Source organism: Ochotona princeps, chromosome 28 (genome assembly GCF_030435755.1).
Source record: "Ochotona princeps isolate mOchPri1 chromosome 28, mOchPri1.hap1, whole genome shotgun sequence".
NCBI lineage: Eukaryota > Metazoa > Chordata > Mammalia > Lagomorpha > Ochotonidae > Ochotona > Ochotona princeps.
Genome location: NC_080859.1, coordinates 4,104,031 through 4,124,324, shown reverse-complemented (window position 1 = coordinate 4,124,324; position 20,294 = coordinate 4,104,031). Strand labels below are relative to the sequence as shown.

At 45.5% G+C, this 20,294-nt stretch overlaps 1 protein-coding gene across 3 annotated transcripts in view; it reads right to left on the bottom strand.

Annotated features, from left to right (window-relative positions):
* Nucleotides 1-20,294, bottom strand: part of VCAN (versican) — a 95,157-nt gene that overhangs the window by 30,341 nt on the left and 44,522 nt on the right. For 2 of the 3 annotated variants that reach the window (XM_004586221.2, XM_004586222.2), the window contains 2 exons: nt 4,741-9,972; nt 1,472-1,585 (listed from right to left, as the gene is read on the bottom strand). In XM_004586221.2, coding sequence (XP_004586278.2) covers nt 1,472-1,585; nt 4,741-9,972 — 5,346 coding nt within the window. The remainder of the gene's footprint in view (nt 1-1,471; nt 1,586-4,740; nt 9,973-20,294) is intronic. The other variant, XM_004586223.2, reaches the window with a different exon arrangement.

Genomic DNA, 20,294 nt, shown 5'->3' with positions numbered 1-20,294 from the left:
CTGATCATCATACATTTTTGTTTGCAAAATCCGGTGGCTTCCCCACCCCAAGGCCATCACGTTTTGAAACTGCACTGAATAATTAATGCTTACATTAAATGAAGTTCCTATTTAAAAAAATATGGATACACAAAGCAAGGTGTATTTCCAAGCTGCAAAAGTGAAGCTATGGAAAAGAGCTCAGTTTCCATCGCTGCTAAGCGGTAGCCACGGCGCCATTAACTCAACAGAGCGAGGGCCAGAGTGATGCTCTGACACGCGGAGTCCTGGCATCTCAGATGGGATCATTCCTGATATGTTACCTGTGCCCCACCTCCTGGCACACGAGGAGAGTTCACTAACTGCGTGGCAGGTTTCCTTGTTTTAAGAGAAGCACTCTCGCTTTGTGACTGATGGGATCTCACCTGGTATTTCTGAGTAATCTCGGGTGTCATCATTGGTGGGCTTCCTTAGCCAGTCACCTTAAGTCCACCTTCCTGGAACCTGCCAGAAGAACACCTGCACCACCTACTTCACTCTTTGCAGAGGTAAGGCCCACATTTAGCCCAATACACACTAGGGCCTTCTTATTATCAAACAAAAGGAAACCTTACCAGGAATATATTAATGGGAGGAAGAGATTTGCTGAAAGCTGATTTTATTCTTTGGAGCCCAAAGAGAAGAACGGGGCATCAACTGCAGAGGGTGCCCCTTCCCACGCGACAGCAGGGGGTAAAATTATCCCAAACTCAAGAGCTCAACTTTTTGTTGATTTTTGAGACTGTTACTGCCTTAACAGAGCTTTGTTAAAGAGTAATACCCTTCAGGGCCCAGTGCGGTAGCTTAGTGGCTGAAGTCCTTGCTTTCCATGCATGGGATCCCATACGGTCACCAGTTCTAATCCCGGCAGCTCCACTTCCCATCCAGCTCCCTGCTTGTGGCCTGGGAACGCAGTTGAGGAGGGCTCAAAGCCTTGGGACCCTGCGTCCACACGGGAGACCCTGAAGAAGCTCCTGGTCCTGGCTTCAGGTCAGCTCAGCTCCAGCCATTGCAGCCACTTGGGGAGTGAATGAGCAAATGAAAGACCTTCCTCTCTGTTTATCTGGCTTTCCAATAAAAATAAATAAATCTTTTTAAAAAATGGGTAGTACTCTTCAATTGATTATTGATGCCCAGATTTTAAGAACAGAGCGACATGTGGTAATTTATACCTTTTCATCTCTACTTTGGCAGAGCATACCTGGGAACGCCACAAAAGGACGGCGCTGACTTGGGTCAGCCTCACCGAGCCCTCGGAACCCCAGCAGAGCTCGTTTCCCGTCAGTCTCCACTCCGCAGACACCAACCCATGACTTGCAGACCTAACTTCATGGGCATGTCATTTCTCTGTGTAAGAGTTTCTCTGAAATCTCTGATGCATTTGACAATGGAAATTCTCCTCCAAGGTATCTTCCAGAAAAGACACAGGCCCCCTCAGCCAACAGCATCTTACCGAGTTCGCACTGATCTCCGCTGTATCCGGGCACACAGGTGCACACATAGGAAGTTTCCGTTGGGTAGCAGGTACCCCCATGGAGACATGGGTTTGTTTTACACCGATCAGGTCCTACCATGTCAGGAAGTAAGCAAAGCAATTAGGCTCATTTCTACAGTTGCAACTATTTTAGCATAAAATGTCACATTTTGCTATCATAATGTAAGCTTTACCATAGCGATTTCAAGATGCTACATATAAAAAATTACTCTCTGGAGTGTTTTTTTGATATTATAACTAATTGTTATCAATTGCATCTACTTATTTCTGGGACTCAATCATGATTATCTTTAATGCTTTTATGCTGGATCTGGCGACTAATAGACTCTACACAGATTTAGTTGGCATGATAATGGCAATTGATTTTAGTCAAAAAATGATTACACATATGTGCACAGTGAATGGAAAATGTATTCTTTTAAACGAGGTTAGTTCATGTGAAATGACTGGATACACAGAACATGCATTCTTTTTAGAAGACTGGCTTGTTACCATCGTTGGAATTATATTGCCTTTTTACCACTTAACGCTCAGAAACTGTTTCTCTTCGAAAGTGAAGTATCTTCCGCTACATTAATATGCCTTTTCCAAAAACACGTTCCAAATGTACTCCTTTAACTATACTTAAAGAAAAGCAACACACGGATTAAATGCTACTGTACGAAAACAAACACCTCATCTCAAAGGAAATCCCACATTTCTATTACAATAATTAAAATACACGTAAAACCAATAATCCTAAGAGATTGGCATAAGGGCAATGGGCATAAATTCACGAAGAGAGCAGTTAGTAAAAAAAAACGTTCTGCGAAGGAATCTCACTGGAGTATTATACAGCTTTTAAATATAGCATGAATCAGCGTACTTTTTTGAGTTTACCAAATCCTTTTGAATATTTATTCTTTACGTATTTTTTTTTCAGAATTGCTTAGGTTGGCAAATATAAATGAAAGTAAAAAGTTGCATCTCCCCCCAACCCCCCAAATGAAATAAAATAGAGTGCACTTGAAATCTTTAGTCCTGAAATGCTTACAAGAATGTATCTAACCTCTTGTGAAACATTAACTCAAAGAATATGAGCATAGATGAGGGGCCGCTGGAGAAGACCACCAAGGCTCACCCACAAAGGGCAGGCATGGACATGCTGGATGCATTAGGCAAACCCCACAGGACTAGAAAGACGTGCGAGACACATGCTCCCATGGCTGGAATTCACATTAAAACTCGGCTAATCCACATAATCAGACCAACTTCTTCAAAAGCTCTCCAAACTTTTCTGGGGCATTTGCTTCTGCAGTTCCCAAAACATAAAAAAGAAGAAGAAAAAAAAAAATCCCCCTGGCAAGTTATGCTTCTTGCGTGTGAGCGTGCCCTGTCTGTGCCCTGTCTGTTCAAGGCTGCATTTGGTATCATGGGCACCTGCACACTGTGTAGAACCTGACTGTGTCCATGCACTGCTGTGCCACTCAGATGCACCACCCACTTCCTTACACGGCCTGCACACAGCGAGAGCACACTGACTCTAGGACTGGGACTTGCTGAGAAAGTGAGTCTTCTCTGTAAACTTGAGATAGTTCCAATTAGGAAAAGAGCTTTGTTTTTATTAACTATACTCTTCTCTAAATAGTTAGTATTAACCTCAGAGGGCTGAATCTGTGACAGCTAGACCAGGCAATCCCACATGAGCTGCTGTTTACTGGGTTAAGCTAAAGTGACAATCTGTTTTGCAATGAAGACGCAAACTCTAATTCTTGATAAACATACAGTGCATAACGGGTACACATCGCTCACTCATCGTGCAAAGTTAACTCTCTATATACATGTATAATCATTACCAACTAGTTCTACACGACATTTTCAACAACCAGATTTAAATTTCAGTGAAATTACAAAACAGTGGCCACATTACTCATTTAGCAGTTACAGGTTAACTACAGAGTGACAAGATAAAAAAAAAATTCAATGCCCACCATCTTCGATCACTTTTATTCACAATACACTCAAGCCATTTATAAAATGTTGCACTTTCTTGTTTTTCAACTTTCTGGAGTACATCAATATGAAACATTTGTGGCACCAAAGGTAATATTGATTTGACTGGAAAAAACACTCTAACAGTAGCCATGACATAAAACAACCATCAGAGTAACACATACATTTTCAACCAACACTGTCTTTTCCTCTTCTTCTTCCGGGTAGCTGCCAGGAGGTAATGGTGTTTGTGGATCTGAGATGGTTATTTAAGTAATGGCATTGAACACTAACAAATCTGCATTCTAAGCATTCTTTGGCCAGACTTCCAGCTTACAATAATTACATACCAATGCCCCATCTTCACACCCTATTGGAAAACAGCAGGGAACAAAGGCCATGAACTGCAGAGTGGGCCTGATCAGGGTTCAAATTCCATTTCTGCCATCCTGTGGCTGGGCAACTGTGGGCAAGCTGTTGAGCTTTCTAAACTACCATGATCCAACCTTCTGAATGGGACTAATAGGATTCGCTCTCTATCCTTTCCTGGACATCAAACAGGATGCTTCTCTATGAAGCAGTGTCCAATGCATGCTCTCTGTAACGTTTGGTAGGTGAGCAGTTTTTTCTTAACAGTACACCAAAACTCTATGCCCCATGAACGACCACTCCGGCCAGGTACTGTGTAAGAAGCATTGTTCACACCATTTCAAGCCAGAAAATTACACCAAAGTGTGAACTCACCACTGACCTTGAACAAGCTGGGAAAGAGTTGTTCATTACTCTCGTGTGTGATTTTTGATATTGGCACAATGGCACCAATTGATGGGAGAGTTTTTTATTTTTGGAGTTTTCCTTGTTTAATTTTTTTTTTTAAAGAGAATTGTTTTCCTCCCTGTTTGTAAAACTAGAATGCATAACTATTGGACACAGGAGAGAGCCACATTGCACTTGTGACATTACACTACATTTTTAGGTCATTAACAATTTCATTTTTTCCATGTTGCAACTGTGTGTTGTTTCCAAACCCCCTGAAAAAAAAAATACAAACTATACCAACAAAGCCCAGAAATCACCTGTACTTACTTCATTTCATCTCTTTAAGGACTGAACACGGTGGCCGGCCCTGCTGTATGCGAACAATGTTAAAATCCCTGTCAGACTGACATCACAGTAAAAACTAGGTGCATACACAGGTGAGGCCCAAGGGACTGTTTCCAGGTGTGGAAACAGATTTATCAGTGCTGAGATCTTACCTGGTAAATAGACCGCTGTGCCTTCTACTGACTCTTCATGAAGGCCAATCAGGAACCCAGTCTCATTAGAGGTTTCCGGAAGGGAAAATGGAGGCATGGCAAGCTGGGAATTGAATTCTGCAGCACTTCCTGCCGCCTGGCTCCTGGCACCTGGGACTGCCACAGATGCCTGCTCTTCTGCTGCTGTCACTACTCTGGAGCCCTCCCTCGTGACTGAAGCTTGTGTTTCCAGATCTGTTTCCCGTGGAGGAGGAACCGTGGACTCCTCGGCAGTGTGTGGGTTGGGGCTGGGCTGAGGCACCACACGGGCCTCCATCCTGTAGGTCACAGCAGCAGAGGTAGGATGTGGCCACTGTGGAGAGCTTTCCAACCTGACCTCTCCAGCAGCTGGGATGACCATCCCAGCCTGCGTTGTCCCAACACTGGGCAAAAGGGTCATTATTTCTCCAGGAAGCTGACTGCTGGTTTTATTTGGGGGGTCCTGGGGAGCCCCAGTCCCTTCCTCAGTGATTAGCTCTGCAGGAGATGCTTCCATCTCTTCTGGGAACTCAGGGCTACCTCCTTCCTCTGAGGGGTCTAATTCTGGGCTGGGAGATGAAGACAGAGGCTCTGTTGCAAAAAAGTAGGCTTCACGGGATGGTTTGAAAGTCACTTCCACATCTGCATGGGCTTCCCTAAAAGACTCCTCTGAGGACACGGGGCCCGGGCTGACCTCCAGGCTTGGCAGAGCACTTGGCAGGGGGAAGCTTGTGTGTTCCGAGGCTCCGCTGCCTGGATCAATGGAGACAGGTGATGACAATATCTGTGGGGACGACCTTGCCAATGCTGCCACTGTTGATGTCCTCTCAGTGTGCAGGGCAGGGTCGGTTCCTTCCATCTCCCCGGGAGCCTCGGTTAGACCCTGAGCCACGGGTCCACCAATACTTACAAGGGGAGTAGGGTCCTTCCATGCCTCCTCAGCTCCTGAAGAGAATTCTGGTTGGAAAGAGGGACCCACCGGCTTCTTTTCTTTGTTTTCCTCCTGGGTCCTTTCCACACGGCCCTGGGTGGAGATGATTTCACTCTGGTCTGCAACAGCCTGACCATCAGACAAAGTGCTGGACTCGAACGTGTCGTCCAAGCCTTTGGCTTCCAGTGTTGGCTCCTCCCACTGTGGAGGGACGGTGGCCGATTCTGCAGGGATGGACAGAGACACGATGGTCGGAGGCAAATTCTCCAATTTGACTTTTATGCTAGGTTCAGGGGTCGTGGCTGGGAGGTCAGAGACCCTGTGATCTGGTTGGCTTCCATCATGGGAAGCCCTTGATGGACTGTGTGTGGCCTGAGTGTGGGCGGCTGGAAGAACATCACCAGAGCCCTCGGGAGTTTCCTCGGTTAGAGAGACGTAATGGGAGGCCTCCTGGCTGGCAGGGCTTTCCTCATTGCTGCTGTGTGGGCCCGAGGGGCCCTCTGCTTCCACGGCTGTCTGCATTCCAAGGATGTCTTCGTCTACAGGTTTGGTGTGATCGATGTCTATGATGGTGTTTTTATCTGAGGTGAGCTCGGGGAGCATTTCAAGGATGCTGCTCTCTGTGATGGTCACTATCAAATCCTTATCCTCTTTGTCCATGAAAATGCCATCGATGAAAATATTTTCAGGGCCTTTTCTTCTGTTAGGACTGATGGTAGAATCCTCAACTCTTCCGTAATGGCCCTGGGAAGCAGCAGCCGTGGCCCCTTCCGTGGACTTCCCATGCAGCGTTGGACTTAGCCACGTGCTACTGGCATCACTGTGCGTTGAGTGAGGAAGTCCCTCTGACACCATGTGGACTCCATCAGCAGTAACAGCTTCAGGTTGTGTTGCCAGGGACCCCTCAGAAGCAAACATGAGGCTTTCTTGTCGGGAGGTCTGAGTAGTTCTAGAAGTGGGGGTGACATCAAGAACAGACCCAGACCCTTCTCCAGAATGCTCATAGAACAAATCAGCTGGCTTGGGCTCTGATGTCACCGATCCGGGGGCCATTTCGAGACCAGATGTCTGGACGAGAGCACCTACAGGTGAGGCTGAGGTTCCTTTAGCTTCTGCTGTTGCAACGCTCTCATCGGAGACTCGGGCAGTTGTGCTTTGGAGTGACCCAGCTGGAGTTTCCTTTGTCCACGCGGGAGTGGGGTCCTGAGGGTGGTCAGTGTCCTTGGAAAAGGGGAGTGGTGTCATGGTGGGTCCCTCTGCTCCAGGGTCACTTAGAGCTTGTACGAGGTCTGTGTGAGGTGCTGCCTCACCACCTTCGGGAATGTTCATCTTAGAGCCGTGTGGTCCGGCTTCAGTTACCGCATTCTCCATGTTCTCTTGGTCTTCTGTTTTACCACTTAAGACACTTGTTTTTGAACTTTCCGCTTGAGAAGTATGGGGATGTAACGTGTTTATGATCTGCTCCATTTCAGTATAATTCACGGACACTGTAGGGAAAGCGGGCAACACTTCTTCTCCTGACCCCATTCCCGAGAACAGGAGACCAGCGCCCGACTCCCTGCCTGTCGGCCGCAGTCCGGAGAGGAAGGGGGTCACGGTGTCTTCCGCTTGGACTGATGGATCTGTGACGGCACCTTCAGCTGACGTAAATTCAGTCACTGAGGCAGGTGCAAAGAACAGGTGTGAGTTCTCTGCAGCTTGTGGGCGAGCGGTGTGCGAATGTGGATGTTGTGCCGTTGGCTCTGGAGTCACGGGGTTCACGAAGGGAGTGTCTTTTTCCCCCACTTCCTTGTCACTGCCTTCTGTGTTCTTTGCTGTCAGTGTAGAAGAACCTGTGGTTTGGAGTTCAGTGCCACTAGATGTTTGGGAATCAAAATCTGTTTGATCAGGTGCAAGAGAGCTTTGGGAGGATTCCAAAGACCTTGGCCCTTGGGTCGTCTCCATTTCATCTTCAGTCGCCGCTCTTGTAGAAATAGCTTCTTGATTGGACCATAATCTGGCGGGCTCCATTGTTTGGGGAAACTTCAAGGGCACTGTGCCAGTGGCCGTGCTTGTGTACCCCTCTGCTGGGGGGGCTTCAGTGCCTTCTGTCGCTGGCAAGACGGTGGCTCTTTCACGAGCTTCACCAGCAGTACCCACTTCTCCCACTACTTGATCAACAAAAGGGGAATCTGTCCGGGAAACGCTACCTACTGCACTGTGCAGAACTGGCTCGGAAGAGCCGCTCGCTGCGGCTAGCTGCTCCCCTGAGCCCTCCGCGGAGGCTGGGAATGCTTCCCAAGGGAAGGCTGAGGGGTCGATCACAGGGTTACTGGGTCTTCTTGAGGCAGGTGTGTGACTGACATGAACTGACGAAGGTGTGGTATTTGGGGAAGTTGGAGGATCACTAAAGGCTGGTTCCCCGGAGCCTTCCATCACCAGCATTTCCTCCTGTGTGATGGACTGAGATGCTGTGACATACTCTCCAGTGTCACCACTGAACTCCTGCTCCAAAGGGAACCCTGTTGGAAAGCCCCTCATCTCCGCGCTGGGCCTCAGCCCTCCTGTGCCCTCAGCAGTCTCCGTGGGCGTTTGCCCATCCATCTCAGCAACTTCTCTAATGCTACCAGTGCTCAAGACTCGTACTGTGGGCTCAGGGGAAAGCTCAGGTCCCACACGGGGAGAGAAAGTGGCAACTTCTTCGTTCTTGGTTTGGGTTTCAGGTTCTAGGTTTAATGGCCATGGAGGGATGGTGGTGGTCTCAGGGTCAGCAGCGGCATCTCCAGAGCCCTGCTCCATAAAGGGAAAGGCAGGGCTCTGTGGGTGAGTTGGCAGTGCCTCTTGTCCCTCATGCTGACTGCCATCACTGTGCTCAGGGAATCGTGTCCCCACCTCGTCAGAAGCATGAATCTCTCCCCAGACAAGAGCAGACCTTGTGGGCTCCCGTCTGGACCATGTGGGTGCTGTCCACGCCCCAGTGGTCTCTCTTCCTTCTGAATCACTAGTTGTAGCTACCTTTACATTTTCCAGTTCTGAAGCTAAAATGACTTGCTCTGTTCTCGGAGTAGCTGAATGTACTGACTCAACTGTGGGAGCTGCACCTGTGGCTCCCTCCTCCTCCTCCTCCTCTTTCATCTCCTCCTCCTGCCTTCTTGTTCCCTCAGTAGCTGTACTGAAAACGCCCCCAGGAGGGCTTGTTTCACTTACTGACTGGGTGGCCATTATTTTTGTGGCTTGTTGGGAAACCAAGTAGACAGTGGCCGAGGGAACATCTAGCAGGCTTTCTGTGAGCATCAACTTGTCAGTGTCTGGGGTAACGAGTGACTCTGTGGCATTTCCCCGTGAGAGCTCAGTAACCACAGCAAACACCTGGTCTGTCAATTCATCTGCTTCTCCGCCAGAGCCTTCTGGGACTGGATGCGAAGAACTCCCTGAGAGGTCTGGGCTCTGTCTGGCCATCGGGTCTACCCAGCTTTCTTTGGTAGACCATGGGCCATCAGGCTGTGGGTTTCCTGTTAAGCTTACTGATCTTGCCTCTGAAGTAGCCGCTGTCACAGAACTTGGCACTACCCTGGGAATGTGTGTGAGAGAAGTACTCGGCTCTGCCCCCTCAGCAAATGGTACCTCGGTCGCCCCCCCAGAGACTACTTTTGGAGACACTTGGTCAATGGCAACCTCTCCCGACAATTCTTCGGGAAACAGAAGTAGACCCTCTGTAGGTTCGGGCACCAGATTCTCGAGTTCAAGGCCACTCTCGGAGGCTGCCCCCTCTGTGGTTTCTCCCTCGTGGAATGGCGCCACGGGGAAGACTTCCGGCTCGCCACCTGAAAACTGCTCTGGAGTTTCCGAGTAAAGCTCAGGCTTCCACGTGATTTCGAATGATTCGGTGGCTTCTGCAGAGTCGTTAGGTTGAAGGATGGTGGACAGCTCAATCTCAGATCCCATGAATGGATGCTGATCGCTCTCGGCGCTGTCTGAGAAATTCTGCGCAGGCGCAACGCTTTCAAATTGGCCGCGCCTGGCTTCCGCGACTTCCGGGCCCTTGGGCTCCGTGGTGACCAGGTGTTTCCCATTGATGTACTGCACCGATGGGGTGGTCGTGGCGTCAGTGGCGTTGGTACACTCTTCCTCCTCCCCTTCGCTCTCTTCACTATGGTATATATCTATGTTAATTAGGTTAGTTATTTCGGGTATGATTTCGGCAATCAGATCGTGCTCTGGGTCTGTCTCTTCGCTACAGGGCTCATCTTCTTTAGACTCTGAATCTATTGGATGACTAATGGCATCCAAATCAATCATTCGACCTGAAAAAAACAAAGAGTTTTCACAATACTTAAATAGAAGCTTTGGCAGTGTACGACAGAAGAAATCGATAGCAGGGCTGGTCAGACTCCCAAACAACAACAAACGAATCAAATCTTTTCACAATCCAGGGCCTTCACCCTCCCATGCACGGTTCTGTCTTCAGCCTGGCTGTTTTACACGAACAATTGGAAAAGCAAAATACACTTCACGTTATAGACACAGGTTCTGAAAACTCTTCAACGTGTTTATTCACATAACAAAACCCTTAAAAGGAAGCAAGGAATCGCATAGACACAGTAGCCTTGACATGGGAGGATTCATCTTGAACTGTAAAAGCAAAGACTGTTGCCTCAGCTCACATGTGAAAAACAATTGCCTATTGCCCTGTGGGTTCAGAGATATGTAAGCACGTGGTCTTCATTAAGGACAGAAGATTCCTCCTGACCTCTTCATAATCGGCACCAGAGAAGACTGGTTTTAGCAAATCTAAGGAGAAGTTTACATGTATCGTTTCACGACGCAATGGCATACTCTTCCCACCACAACAGTGAGGCACAGGCTAGCCGCATCCCACTCACAAAACCCGGAACCCCCGGAAGGGTGTGCTGAAAGGACCAGGAAGATATTTCGGCACTCTCCACATTTATCCTCTGTGAGAGACGACGGACGAGAACTGAGACCGAGTGAAATCTTCTTACCTCATTCCAAAGAAAGTTCAAAAGAGTTATACTAAGTATTCCCACTAGCCTGTCTCAGACAACAGGTTGCCCTCAGAACCTTCCCTTGGCTGTCATTTGTCCCACAGGGCACCGATAACTAAGGCAGTCGCACTAACTTTGCTGTCACACCAACACAGAGCTCCTGACCCTGCAAGTGACCCACTTCAGTGACGCAGTTGTGCCGAGGGACATGGAGGCATGGACCCGAGCAGGACAGGAAGGATCACTCAGCCCTGCCTACAGACCCGCAGGCCTACAGGCAAGCTCTTCCAGAACCCATCCTTTCGCCTAGCTGCAATGCATGCCACATGTGCTCAGGCCAGCCCAGGAGAGTGCCCAGGAAGAACCACGGTGAGAGCTCCCACACACAGCCACTCTGCATGCACGGGAGCTAATGGTTGTCTTCTCATCCTAGGGACCGACAGCGAACGCAGAGGCCGGTGAAGAGGGTTTGACACTTCTCCTATCCTAGTCTACCACGCCTCCACAGGAACACAAGTGGATGAACTACCAATATAAACCCAATGGGAGTTTCTTAAATTGCTTAAAATGTAAAGAGCCAAAAAAACAATTAAGACATTCATGTAATCAGAAGATGTAATTGGATTTATCTTTCATTCTAACAAAAACATCCCAGCACATCTTTACAAAATGATCTCATTGAAAATAATACTCATGCAGAGCTGGGTCATTCTTCCTGGAGCTCGGCGTGTTTCCTATGTACTCTCACGACTGCGCTCCACACCTAACATCTTCCCTCTCACTGCATACATGCAGCTCTGCAAGCAGATAAGCTAACTACGGCACATTCAAATGGATGTGAAACAAATGTGTAACTCCAGCACACTGTAAAAAATAGAAACAACGTACAAATGTTGCAAGCATTCTTAATTGTCAAGTTCAAAAGAATGAATCAATACTCTGCACTTTTAAAACTTCTAAAGAATTAATATGTTCAGTGTTAGTCACCTAAAGTTGCTACTCTGATTCTGTATTTCCCATGTTCTAAATCAGATAAAATAAAATCATATAACAATACCTTCTTAACACAACCTATATTGAACATAGTCCTTGCTTCACTGAAAAAAAGTTGACATTTTAAATGACTGCTTCACATATAAATCTCTTGAAATAACACATGAATAATTTTATTATTTACTAAACCAAGAAATCACTCATATCATGGTAAATACTATTTAAATACAGTTGACTTAAGCTGGACTCTGTGCAACTTTGTACAATCTGATTTTTACAGATGTACATGCCTTTAATTGTTCATTCTATCACTTTTTGCAAGATCCTTCTGTTTCATTAGGCATAAATAGAACTAGAATTCACTATTGAAAGTGTTGCATTCAGGTTCATGAAATGCACTCTGTATTCTGCTTATGCCACAACAGTACAGAATATTGGAGTTAATACCAGCTATTCATTCAGCCTTCTTTAGCCAAACATGATGATAAAGAAGGAAGTCGCTCACTTGTATATATTTACAAACTTGTCACCGTGAATAGGGAAAAAAGTAACTCCTGGCTGTTGTATTAAAATAAATAAATTCCTGACTAAAATTAATCGCAGGTGCCCGTATCCTCTGGTCTCCTAATGCATAACCTTGGGTGGAGGTTTTGTCGAGTATGACAGCAGGGGGTCTGAAGAAGTGCAGTGGAGAGGAAGAGAGAGGGGGTAACCCGACACACGCCAGGGTGCAGATTCCGCACACAGACAGATGGCTGGGAGGGTCACGGAAAGCTTGGGAAAATCAACAGGAGTTGATTTAAACCACCACCTGTAAATCAACACTTCACATAATCTAGTTAACTATTAACTTACAAACTTAGCCACTTAGGGAAGTCTACACGATTCCCTCCATTTTCCTCTCGGATAAAGAACTTGAACACTCCCTGTTGCTCGAAAATCCACTAAGACTTCCATGGCACTTTAAATCATCATATCAGAGCTTTTCACCAAAAAATGGCGGCTGATGGATGTAGCATACTTCATTTTCTAGCCAAATAAATACCATGCTTTGAAGACATCATGTCACATGCATTTCACAAGCATAGCACACTTTCATACTAGTTTTTTTGCACACAAAATCATTACCACAATCATGATGAGTCTTTCTACTAGCTAACTGCTTCCACAACACCCAGTAAGTAGCATTATATCATAGACCGTGAGGAAGAAACTTGTCACCAAGTTGAGTACACCTTCAAGTCTTCTCCCTCCCTATTCAGAAACAAACGTTTTTGCCAATACATTTGAGAACCATTATCACATCATGATAAGTTTCAATTAAGCAGAAAACCTCTATAAATAATATGCTCATTTGGTATATATTACAAATACTTCGTATGTATATGAGGTTGAGAACATGACGTTATGGGATATCTATAGTGAGGTGAACCAGTATGTCCAAACAACTTCTCCCAAGAGACGCTGTAGCCTAACAAAAATAAATCCTTATATCATGTAATCCTTGCTTTATTTTCCATTTAGTGACTGCAAAGTGAGAGTTGAAACTATTGTGTTTCTTGTTTAGGAATGCAATATTCTCACAATTAAACAACTAACAATCACTGTTTTTTAAAAAAGTCATGTCAACCTAAAAATAGTGTGATTGGATTTCTTAATCTGAGTGTGTAGGTTAGAGAAGTGTTAATCATGTGGAGTTTTGAAGCTAAATTTTTCTTTCAAAAAAAAGCTTTGCACATCTATCTATGTTTTATCCTGTTCCTACAGCTAGCTCTGCTCTCCTTTCCCTGTGGCACAGGGAGGCTGCGATGTGAAATCTTTAAAGACAGTGCATTCCTGGCATAGCAGCAGGAGGCTGTTTCTACCGTGACTCCCACGCATCACACTGAATCGCATCTGCTGCGCCTTGTTTATTCACCTTCTGAAATTACTTCGTCATCTTCCTTTTCTCTCGCTACCCCAGACCAGCACCCAGATCACCAGAGTCTTAAAACACCTATAATTACTGCAAGTCAGGAAAGGTTCTTGGTAGGGAGTTGGGGGTGGGGAGAGTGGGAGAGACACCTGTGCTTTTAGGAAAGTGTCTCAGTCCAACATAGTGATCTGTTGTATTTCATGTGAGCAGGGCAACCTAGTGGAGTTAGCGACATTCCTGGCTCTCCGATGCACACGTCCTTAGAAAAGACTGCTCTATTTTAGAATTTCACTCTGAGGGTAATATAACTTTTATTTGGATTTCAAGACTGAAAACCACAGAACTCTACGGAGTGTATGTATAATCTTTTCTATGTTTATAGGAATATATTTTAACAGCTTGACTTGAATATACTAGTACCATGGTTAATAGGCTTTTTTAATGACATTTCACACAAAGCTTTATTGCTGGCTGACCTCAGATTATTCACCAAGTATTTTTAAGTACTTCATTGCAGAGTTCTGCAGACATTGCACAAGTCTTCCAGTCATACTAATACCAGACAAAGAAACATAGTTGCTCTGATGCATGGGCAGCTGGCTAAAGTTCATGGTCTCTTCAGGGAATTTCACAGTTTCAGTTTAAGAGCTTTTAATTAAATGTAACTTATACCAACATGCTCAGCAGAGATATATTAGATCACATGTCTTTATTGAAATGAATTTAATTTTAACAGGTAACAAAGATTTTGTTTTCTTATTTCAAAAATACAGCAGACAGCCATAGTGAAGCAGTTGAAAAAGACTTGCAGAATTTTAAGAAGCTTGATATTCCTTAAGATGTATATACACTGGGGCTCGGCAGCGTGGCCTAGTGGCTAAGGTCCGCGCCTTGATCCCATATGGCCGCTGGTTCTAATCCCGGCAGCTCCACTTCCTCTCTATCTCTCCTCCTCTCAGTATATCTGACTTTGTAATAAAAATAAAATAAATCTTTAAAAAAAAAAAAAGATGTATATACGCTGTCAATCACAGACCCAGTAACCAGACAAAAACAAATGTTCCCAAATCCCTCACCTTTAATATATTCTTAAATAAAACAACTCCAACTAGAACCTTCAGAAGGGAAGAAAACCATCTCCAGTAGTTATCTACCCAGTGACTTCGGAAATCCTAAATGCCCGACATTGCCAGGATTTGAGACATTTGAGAATGGCAACACTCAATCTACAGATTTCAAAGATGACATTAGATCAACTGAAAACACTCTCCCCAAATCTAACCAGGTGGTCAGCATCCTTCTTGGCTTCAAAGATTGAAAAACAGAAACTGCTTATGCTCAACCTTCCTGCAACTCACAATAAGACTGGAAGATCCACATTGGATTCCATAGCCCACTTCTCACTCAGCACTGCCCACTGAGGTTCGTTCTGTTTGCCATTCAGGCGTATGGTCTACCCTGACAGCTTTCTCATGCTGAGCAAGGAGCGTGGGGCTTCCCAGTGCACGAATCCTATACCCAGAAAGGGTAATGAATGAATGTAAACACCATGAGTGTTTCTGACAGGCATCACTGTTAAGAAGCAAATATGCTATGGGGATGATAGTTGAGAATCATTCCTTTTCCCATAACCTTGGCAGATAATCCTGAAATAATGTTGCTCCTTCAAGTGGAAAGAATGAGTTTAGACACAGTTGTCTGAGCTAAGAGTGCTGAAGGAGAGAGCATTGGGTGTGGGCTCTGCTTGTTATGGCATCAGCCCAAGGGGCTTCACAACTTGAAGTTCTTAGAGCAGGGATTTCCTGGAGAGTATCCTCAAGTAATCTGGGGGTGCCCAATCACTGCTGAGCAATGAGATAAAAACTACACCAAATGTGTAAGTAAGCCAGCTTATTCAGGTTTGCAACGTTCCCTAAATAAGATTAACGACGGGGAAGTTGGACCAAAAAATAGCCCTGGGGGTTATTTTTAGTCTCATTTTTCACTTTAGCGCTGTAACATAGCCAAATGCTTTGCTACAGAGATGCTAGACACACAGATTATCAGTTAGCCTCACACCAAAAAAAAAAAAAAAAAAAAATTAAAAAATAAAGTCAAGCATTTGAAACTGAGAAAAGCTTTGAGGACGGACAGTAAAGCGAAAGGCTCTCAGAAGTACACTGAGATCCTGTTTAGCTACTAAAATTGCAGCTCCCAAGCTCAGCGTTACCAAGCAGCATTTTATTTTCTAATTATGCCCAGCCTAGCCCTCCATGTTTAGCTCTTCCGCCTGGCCTCTTGCGACAGCACCCTGGACCCCTCCAGGCCTTCCTCCTGTTCCGCCTTCCTGCTGGCAGGTGTGCAGCACACAGCCCTTCCTCGTTCCCACGCAGCCTTGCTCAGGAAGATGCTCCCATGCCGTCTTGAGCAGCCTGACCCATTCTCCCTGAGAACACCCCAGGGGCTCAGAAAGGGTCCAGCTCAAGTCCGCACCTCTAACAGCTTCTCCGTGTCTTCCCAGATCTCCTACTTGTTTTCATGCCTGTACACGTACATTTTTGGTCTCACGTGGGCAAACCCCGCTCTCTATCATGAACCTCTGAAGCACGCAGGGCCCTGGCTTCCTTCCCCGCCTGCCCCCCTTGCCTTTGAGGAATTCGGTGAACAACACCTGTGTAGGTACCCATTCCACATTCCACTGAGCTGACTCTTCCTTGGTGAGATCTATATCTCACACTGAAGAAACTGCTCTTTGCAAGCCGAGCAACCCAAGGATCACACCAAGAACTCCAACACTAAAGGCCTTCTGTGGTTAGCAAACTTCAGACCACTTCGATGTTCAAGCACAATCTTCACACTTTTTTTTAAATCATTAATTTTCTTTCCAAATCCCCATAGGCTTTTACCAAGGCAGTAACCACTATTTGTCTCAAATGTAAACATTGATTGAACAAACACTCTTGAGCAGTGTGGGCAAGAGAGTCCCTAACACAAAATTTTCCTTGCAATCGCCAGGTTTGTGGGAAAGGACACGGCCAGTGCGGCCTGTGGTGCTCCTCACTCTCTGCTCGGATTTGGATCCAATTTGATTATTCCTGGAAGTTCCAAAAAAATGCATTTCAATGCTATGGAATTCTATTTTCAATCGTATTGATGGATCCATTTAGCATACAGAACAAAAAGTGCACTCCCCAAAAACTGATCCACTCTGGGAAGGTTGAGCCAAAATTCTCCCTCAAAATTGGTGCAGCGCAGTCAGCCATGTCAAGCATCTGGTGTCGGCAGGTCCCTCTCCAGCTTCCTCAGGACCTTTGGCTTACCTGTCGGGTCCAAGACTTGCTGTACCTCAAAGTCACAAGGGATGCACTTAAAAACTCAGGTGGCCTTGGGCCCAGTGTGGTAGTCTGGTGGCTAAAGTCCTCGTCTTACACACACTGGGATCCCCTATGGGCGCCAGTTCTAATCCCAGCAGCCCCACTTCCCATTCAGCTCCCTAATTGTGACCTGGGAAAACAGTTGAGGACAGCCCAAAGCTTTGGGACCCTGCACCAACATGGGAGACCCTGAAGAGGCTCCTGGTTCCTGGCTTCAGATCGGCTCAATTCCGGTCATTGTGGCCACTTGGGGAACGAATCATTGGACGGAAGATCTTCTTCTCTGTCTCTTTTCCTCTCTGTATATTTGACTTCACAATAAAAATAATATAAATCTTAAAAAAATTAACTCAGGTGGCCTCATGGAGGTCGGCAGCACTAGCTCATGTGGGCAAATCTGGGTCCCCCCAGGTGAATCAGGTGGGTGCTCCCTAAGTGAGGAGCGCCCAGAGTTCCCTACGATTCCTGGGACTCTGCTTGCTCAAGATGCTTCTTACCTTAGAGTTGATTAGCCTCTAATTTTCCACTGATTAAAGTGAATAGTTAGCCTTTATTTTACCCTTTCTTGCCTACTAATTATTCCCTCTTGCCCTTCCCAACTTAGCTATGCATTATATTTTTTCTTTTCTCTGGCCTCAGAGGGGCTTTACATCAATGCACCTTGAAATTATGTTCCCGGGGCAGTGTGAGGAGACCAGCAGAAAATGTTTACCTGCAGAGAGTGGGGAGGCCCCTGTGGAAGCAGAGCAGGACAAGCCTTCTACACCGAGTCAGCGGGAATGGCTCTCCAGAAACACACCTGAGTGTTTCATTTTCCCTTACTCATCCAGAGGAAACCAAGACATGCTACACACAATGGCCTAAGGCAGCCACAGCTACCCTTGTCAACACAGGAGCTTCGTGCTGTAGAGCACACCAGAAGTCACCAAAAGCCAGGCTAGGCACCTCCTGTGCACAGATTACACATGCAAGTGAGCAAGGTCCTGGCAGCCCTGAGCACAGTGCATCAGATTTTCATAGAAAAGGATTTCAAAATACAACCAAACATTTCCTCTCACTCTTAACATCTCTAATTTCAACGTGAGGTGCACACACTGTCTACATCATCCCCAATCATGCTGGCGAGGATTTAGATAATTCTCCATAATTTATCCTCCTACAAAGGGTCAAAGCACTCCCTTTAAGAATAATCATAACCTTCTTGACAACACACGTGTGTTTCTCTCCTGATTCAAAATCACAAAGGCTAATACTGAACCTCTAAATAATGTCAGCCTTAATGCAATAAAACAGGCTCTCAATTGTCTGTCCCCAGGCAAAAGAACATTTTATAATAGTTCTTATTACCTCAATCATGATTGAGTAAAAAATTCAAATAAAAAATGTATCATGACTCTCACTACAAGTTATCACCAACACCCTCCCCTGCCCCACCAACCTCAGCCTCATTCTTGGGATTGCTCTATGCATGAACCCACTTCAGCACCGACTATTTTTACACATGAACAGTGGGCCTCACTGAGAGGTAGTGTTATCCGTTTTCTTAAACTGGCAAAGATAGGCAATGTGATTTTAAAAACATAAAATTCAGTTTCATCACATGAAAATGAACTCTCAATATCTCTTTATCCCTCTCTTATCCCCTTGCACCTGTCACAGGCACGCCTGTCCTCCTTAGCTATGGTCCTGCCCTAACTGCTCGGATCTGGGAGTCCAGTTTTCAGTTCCTGCACTGAGGTACTAAAAAAGAAGAGTGAGTCCCTGTGTAGAGAATGAGAGGCTTCCTTGATGACCAAACGCGGTGATGCCAACGCATTATCTCAGTAGGTCTTCTCTTCAATGCTATAGGATCAATACCACATTTACATCATCTGCAAGGGCTGCAGCCCCCTCTGAGTAGCACCCTATGTGGTTACTCCAAGACAAACACAACTTGCAGAGGATTAACACATCACCAAGCACTTTCTGGCAAGCAGATATCCACGAGCAGTTATAGGGGGCTTCTAGTGGTACAGATCACCTTGGATTTTAACATTATTCAACTTTTTAATCTACTTAGTACAAGGCAACCTATATTTTCCTACATTGAAAGGTTCAGAAAGAAATAACTCCTAGAGCTGATTGGGGATTCATTTGTACTAAGTAATCCCAGGTACTAGACTCAGCATGTGGTACGTTGCAGTCCAACAAGGTGTACTGAATATACAAATGGTCTACTCCAGGGCCTGGCATCGGTGAGAGCTCCAGGACACTCCCTCCTTCTTCTTCCCACCATCTCGTGAGGCCGAGGTATTACTTTGCACTGTCAATGATTTAACCACTGAGACCTACAGATTTTCCATAATGTATTCTGGATCAAACGGATGCAGTGAACCAGGATTCTGACAACCAACACGGGTCCCTCTCCAAAGACGCTTGCCACTACATCAACAGTTTCTTCCTAGGGCATAAACTTAGTACCTACCCATGCTCTTTCATAGCACCCTACCCAGATGGCACATCAAAAAATACATTTCCAGTGTAGTTAGCACACTGTAATTACTTAAGCATCAAATATATATACTATGTGCACATGTAGATATATACATATATAACTAATATCTGTATTTTCTGAGCCATAATAAACTTATCTTTTAATTTTATATTCTATGAACATTTTGAAGTTCCCCTTTATGTAGAAGTCTATGTATACATGTAAGCCTGGGTATGCATTTATGAGAAATCTTAAAAATGTTTGAAAAAAAAAGCAAGGTTAAAAGATAGCGTGCGCCATCTAGGAGCTTTTGGAGACAGTCTGTGTGTGTAAGCACATATTCCAACACATTAATGAAAATTTTCATGATTTCCTAGACTCTGTATTCTAGAAAATGGGTCAAAGTCTAGGAAATATCAATCTGCATCATAATAGTAAGATCCATTTTCTTGCAAAAAAAACCTAATGAGTAAATTAAGAAGTCCCAGGGTCTGCATGGCATCTAAGCAAAGCACAGACTAACCTTACAGTCCCCAATTCTGAGCACCTGTTCTGTAATCTTTGCTGAGTCAATATTCACTTGAATTCAAAAGTCACAAACCTTTCCACCAACTTCCAAAGCATGCAGGCACTCTTCGAAAATGTGTGGCATTTACCTTTACTAGGGTGGAAGGCTGAACCACAGTACATCACAGGAAGTTGCTGCAGACACAGTCAGACCACAGAAGACACTCTATGCACACATCATAATCAGTGGTGCACACACTCCTGCCTGGGGCTCCTGGCTAAGCATCTGGCAGCCGTAACCTGCTTGGATAAAGGGGGATCTTAAGAAGGCACTCTGCTTCTGAAGGAAGCTGTGGGCCTGTGGGATCCCTGTTGAATT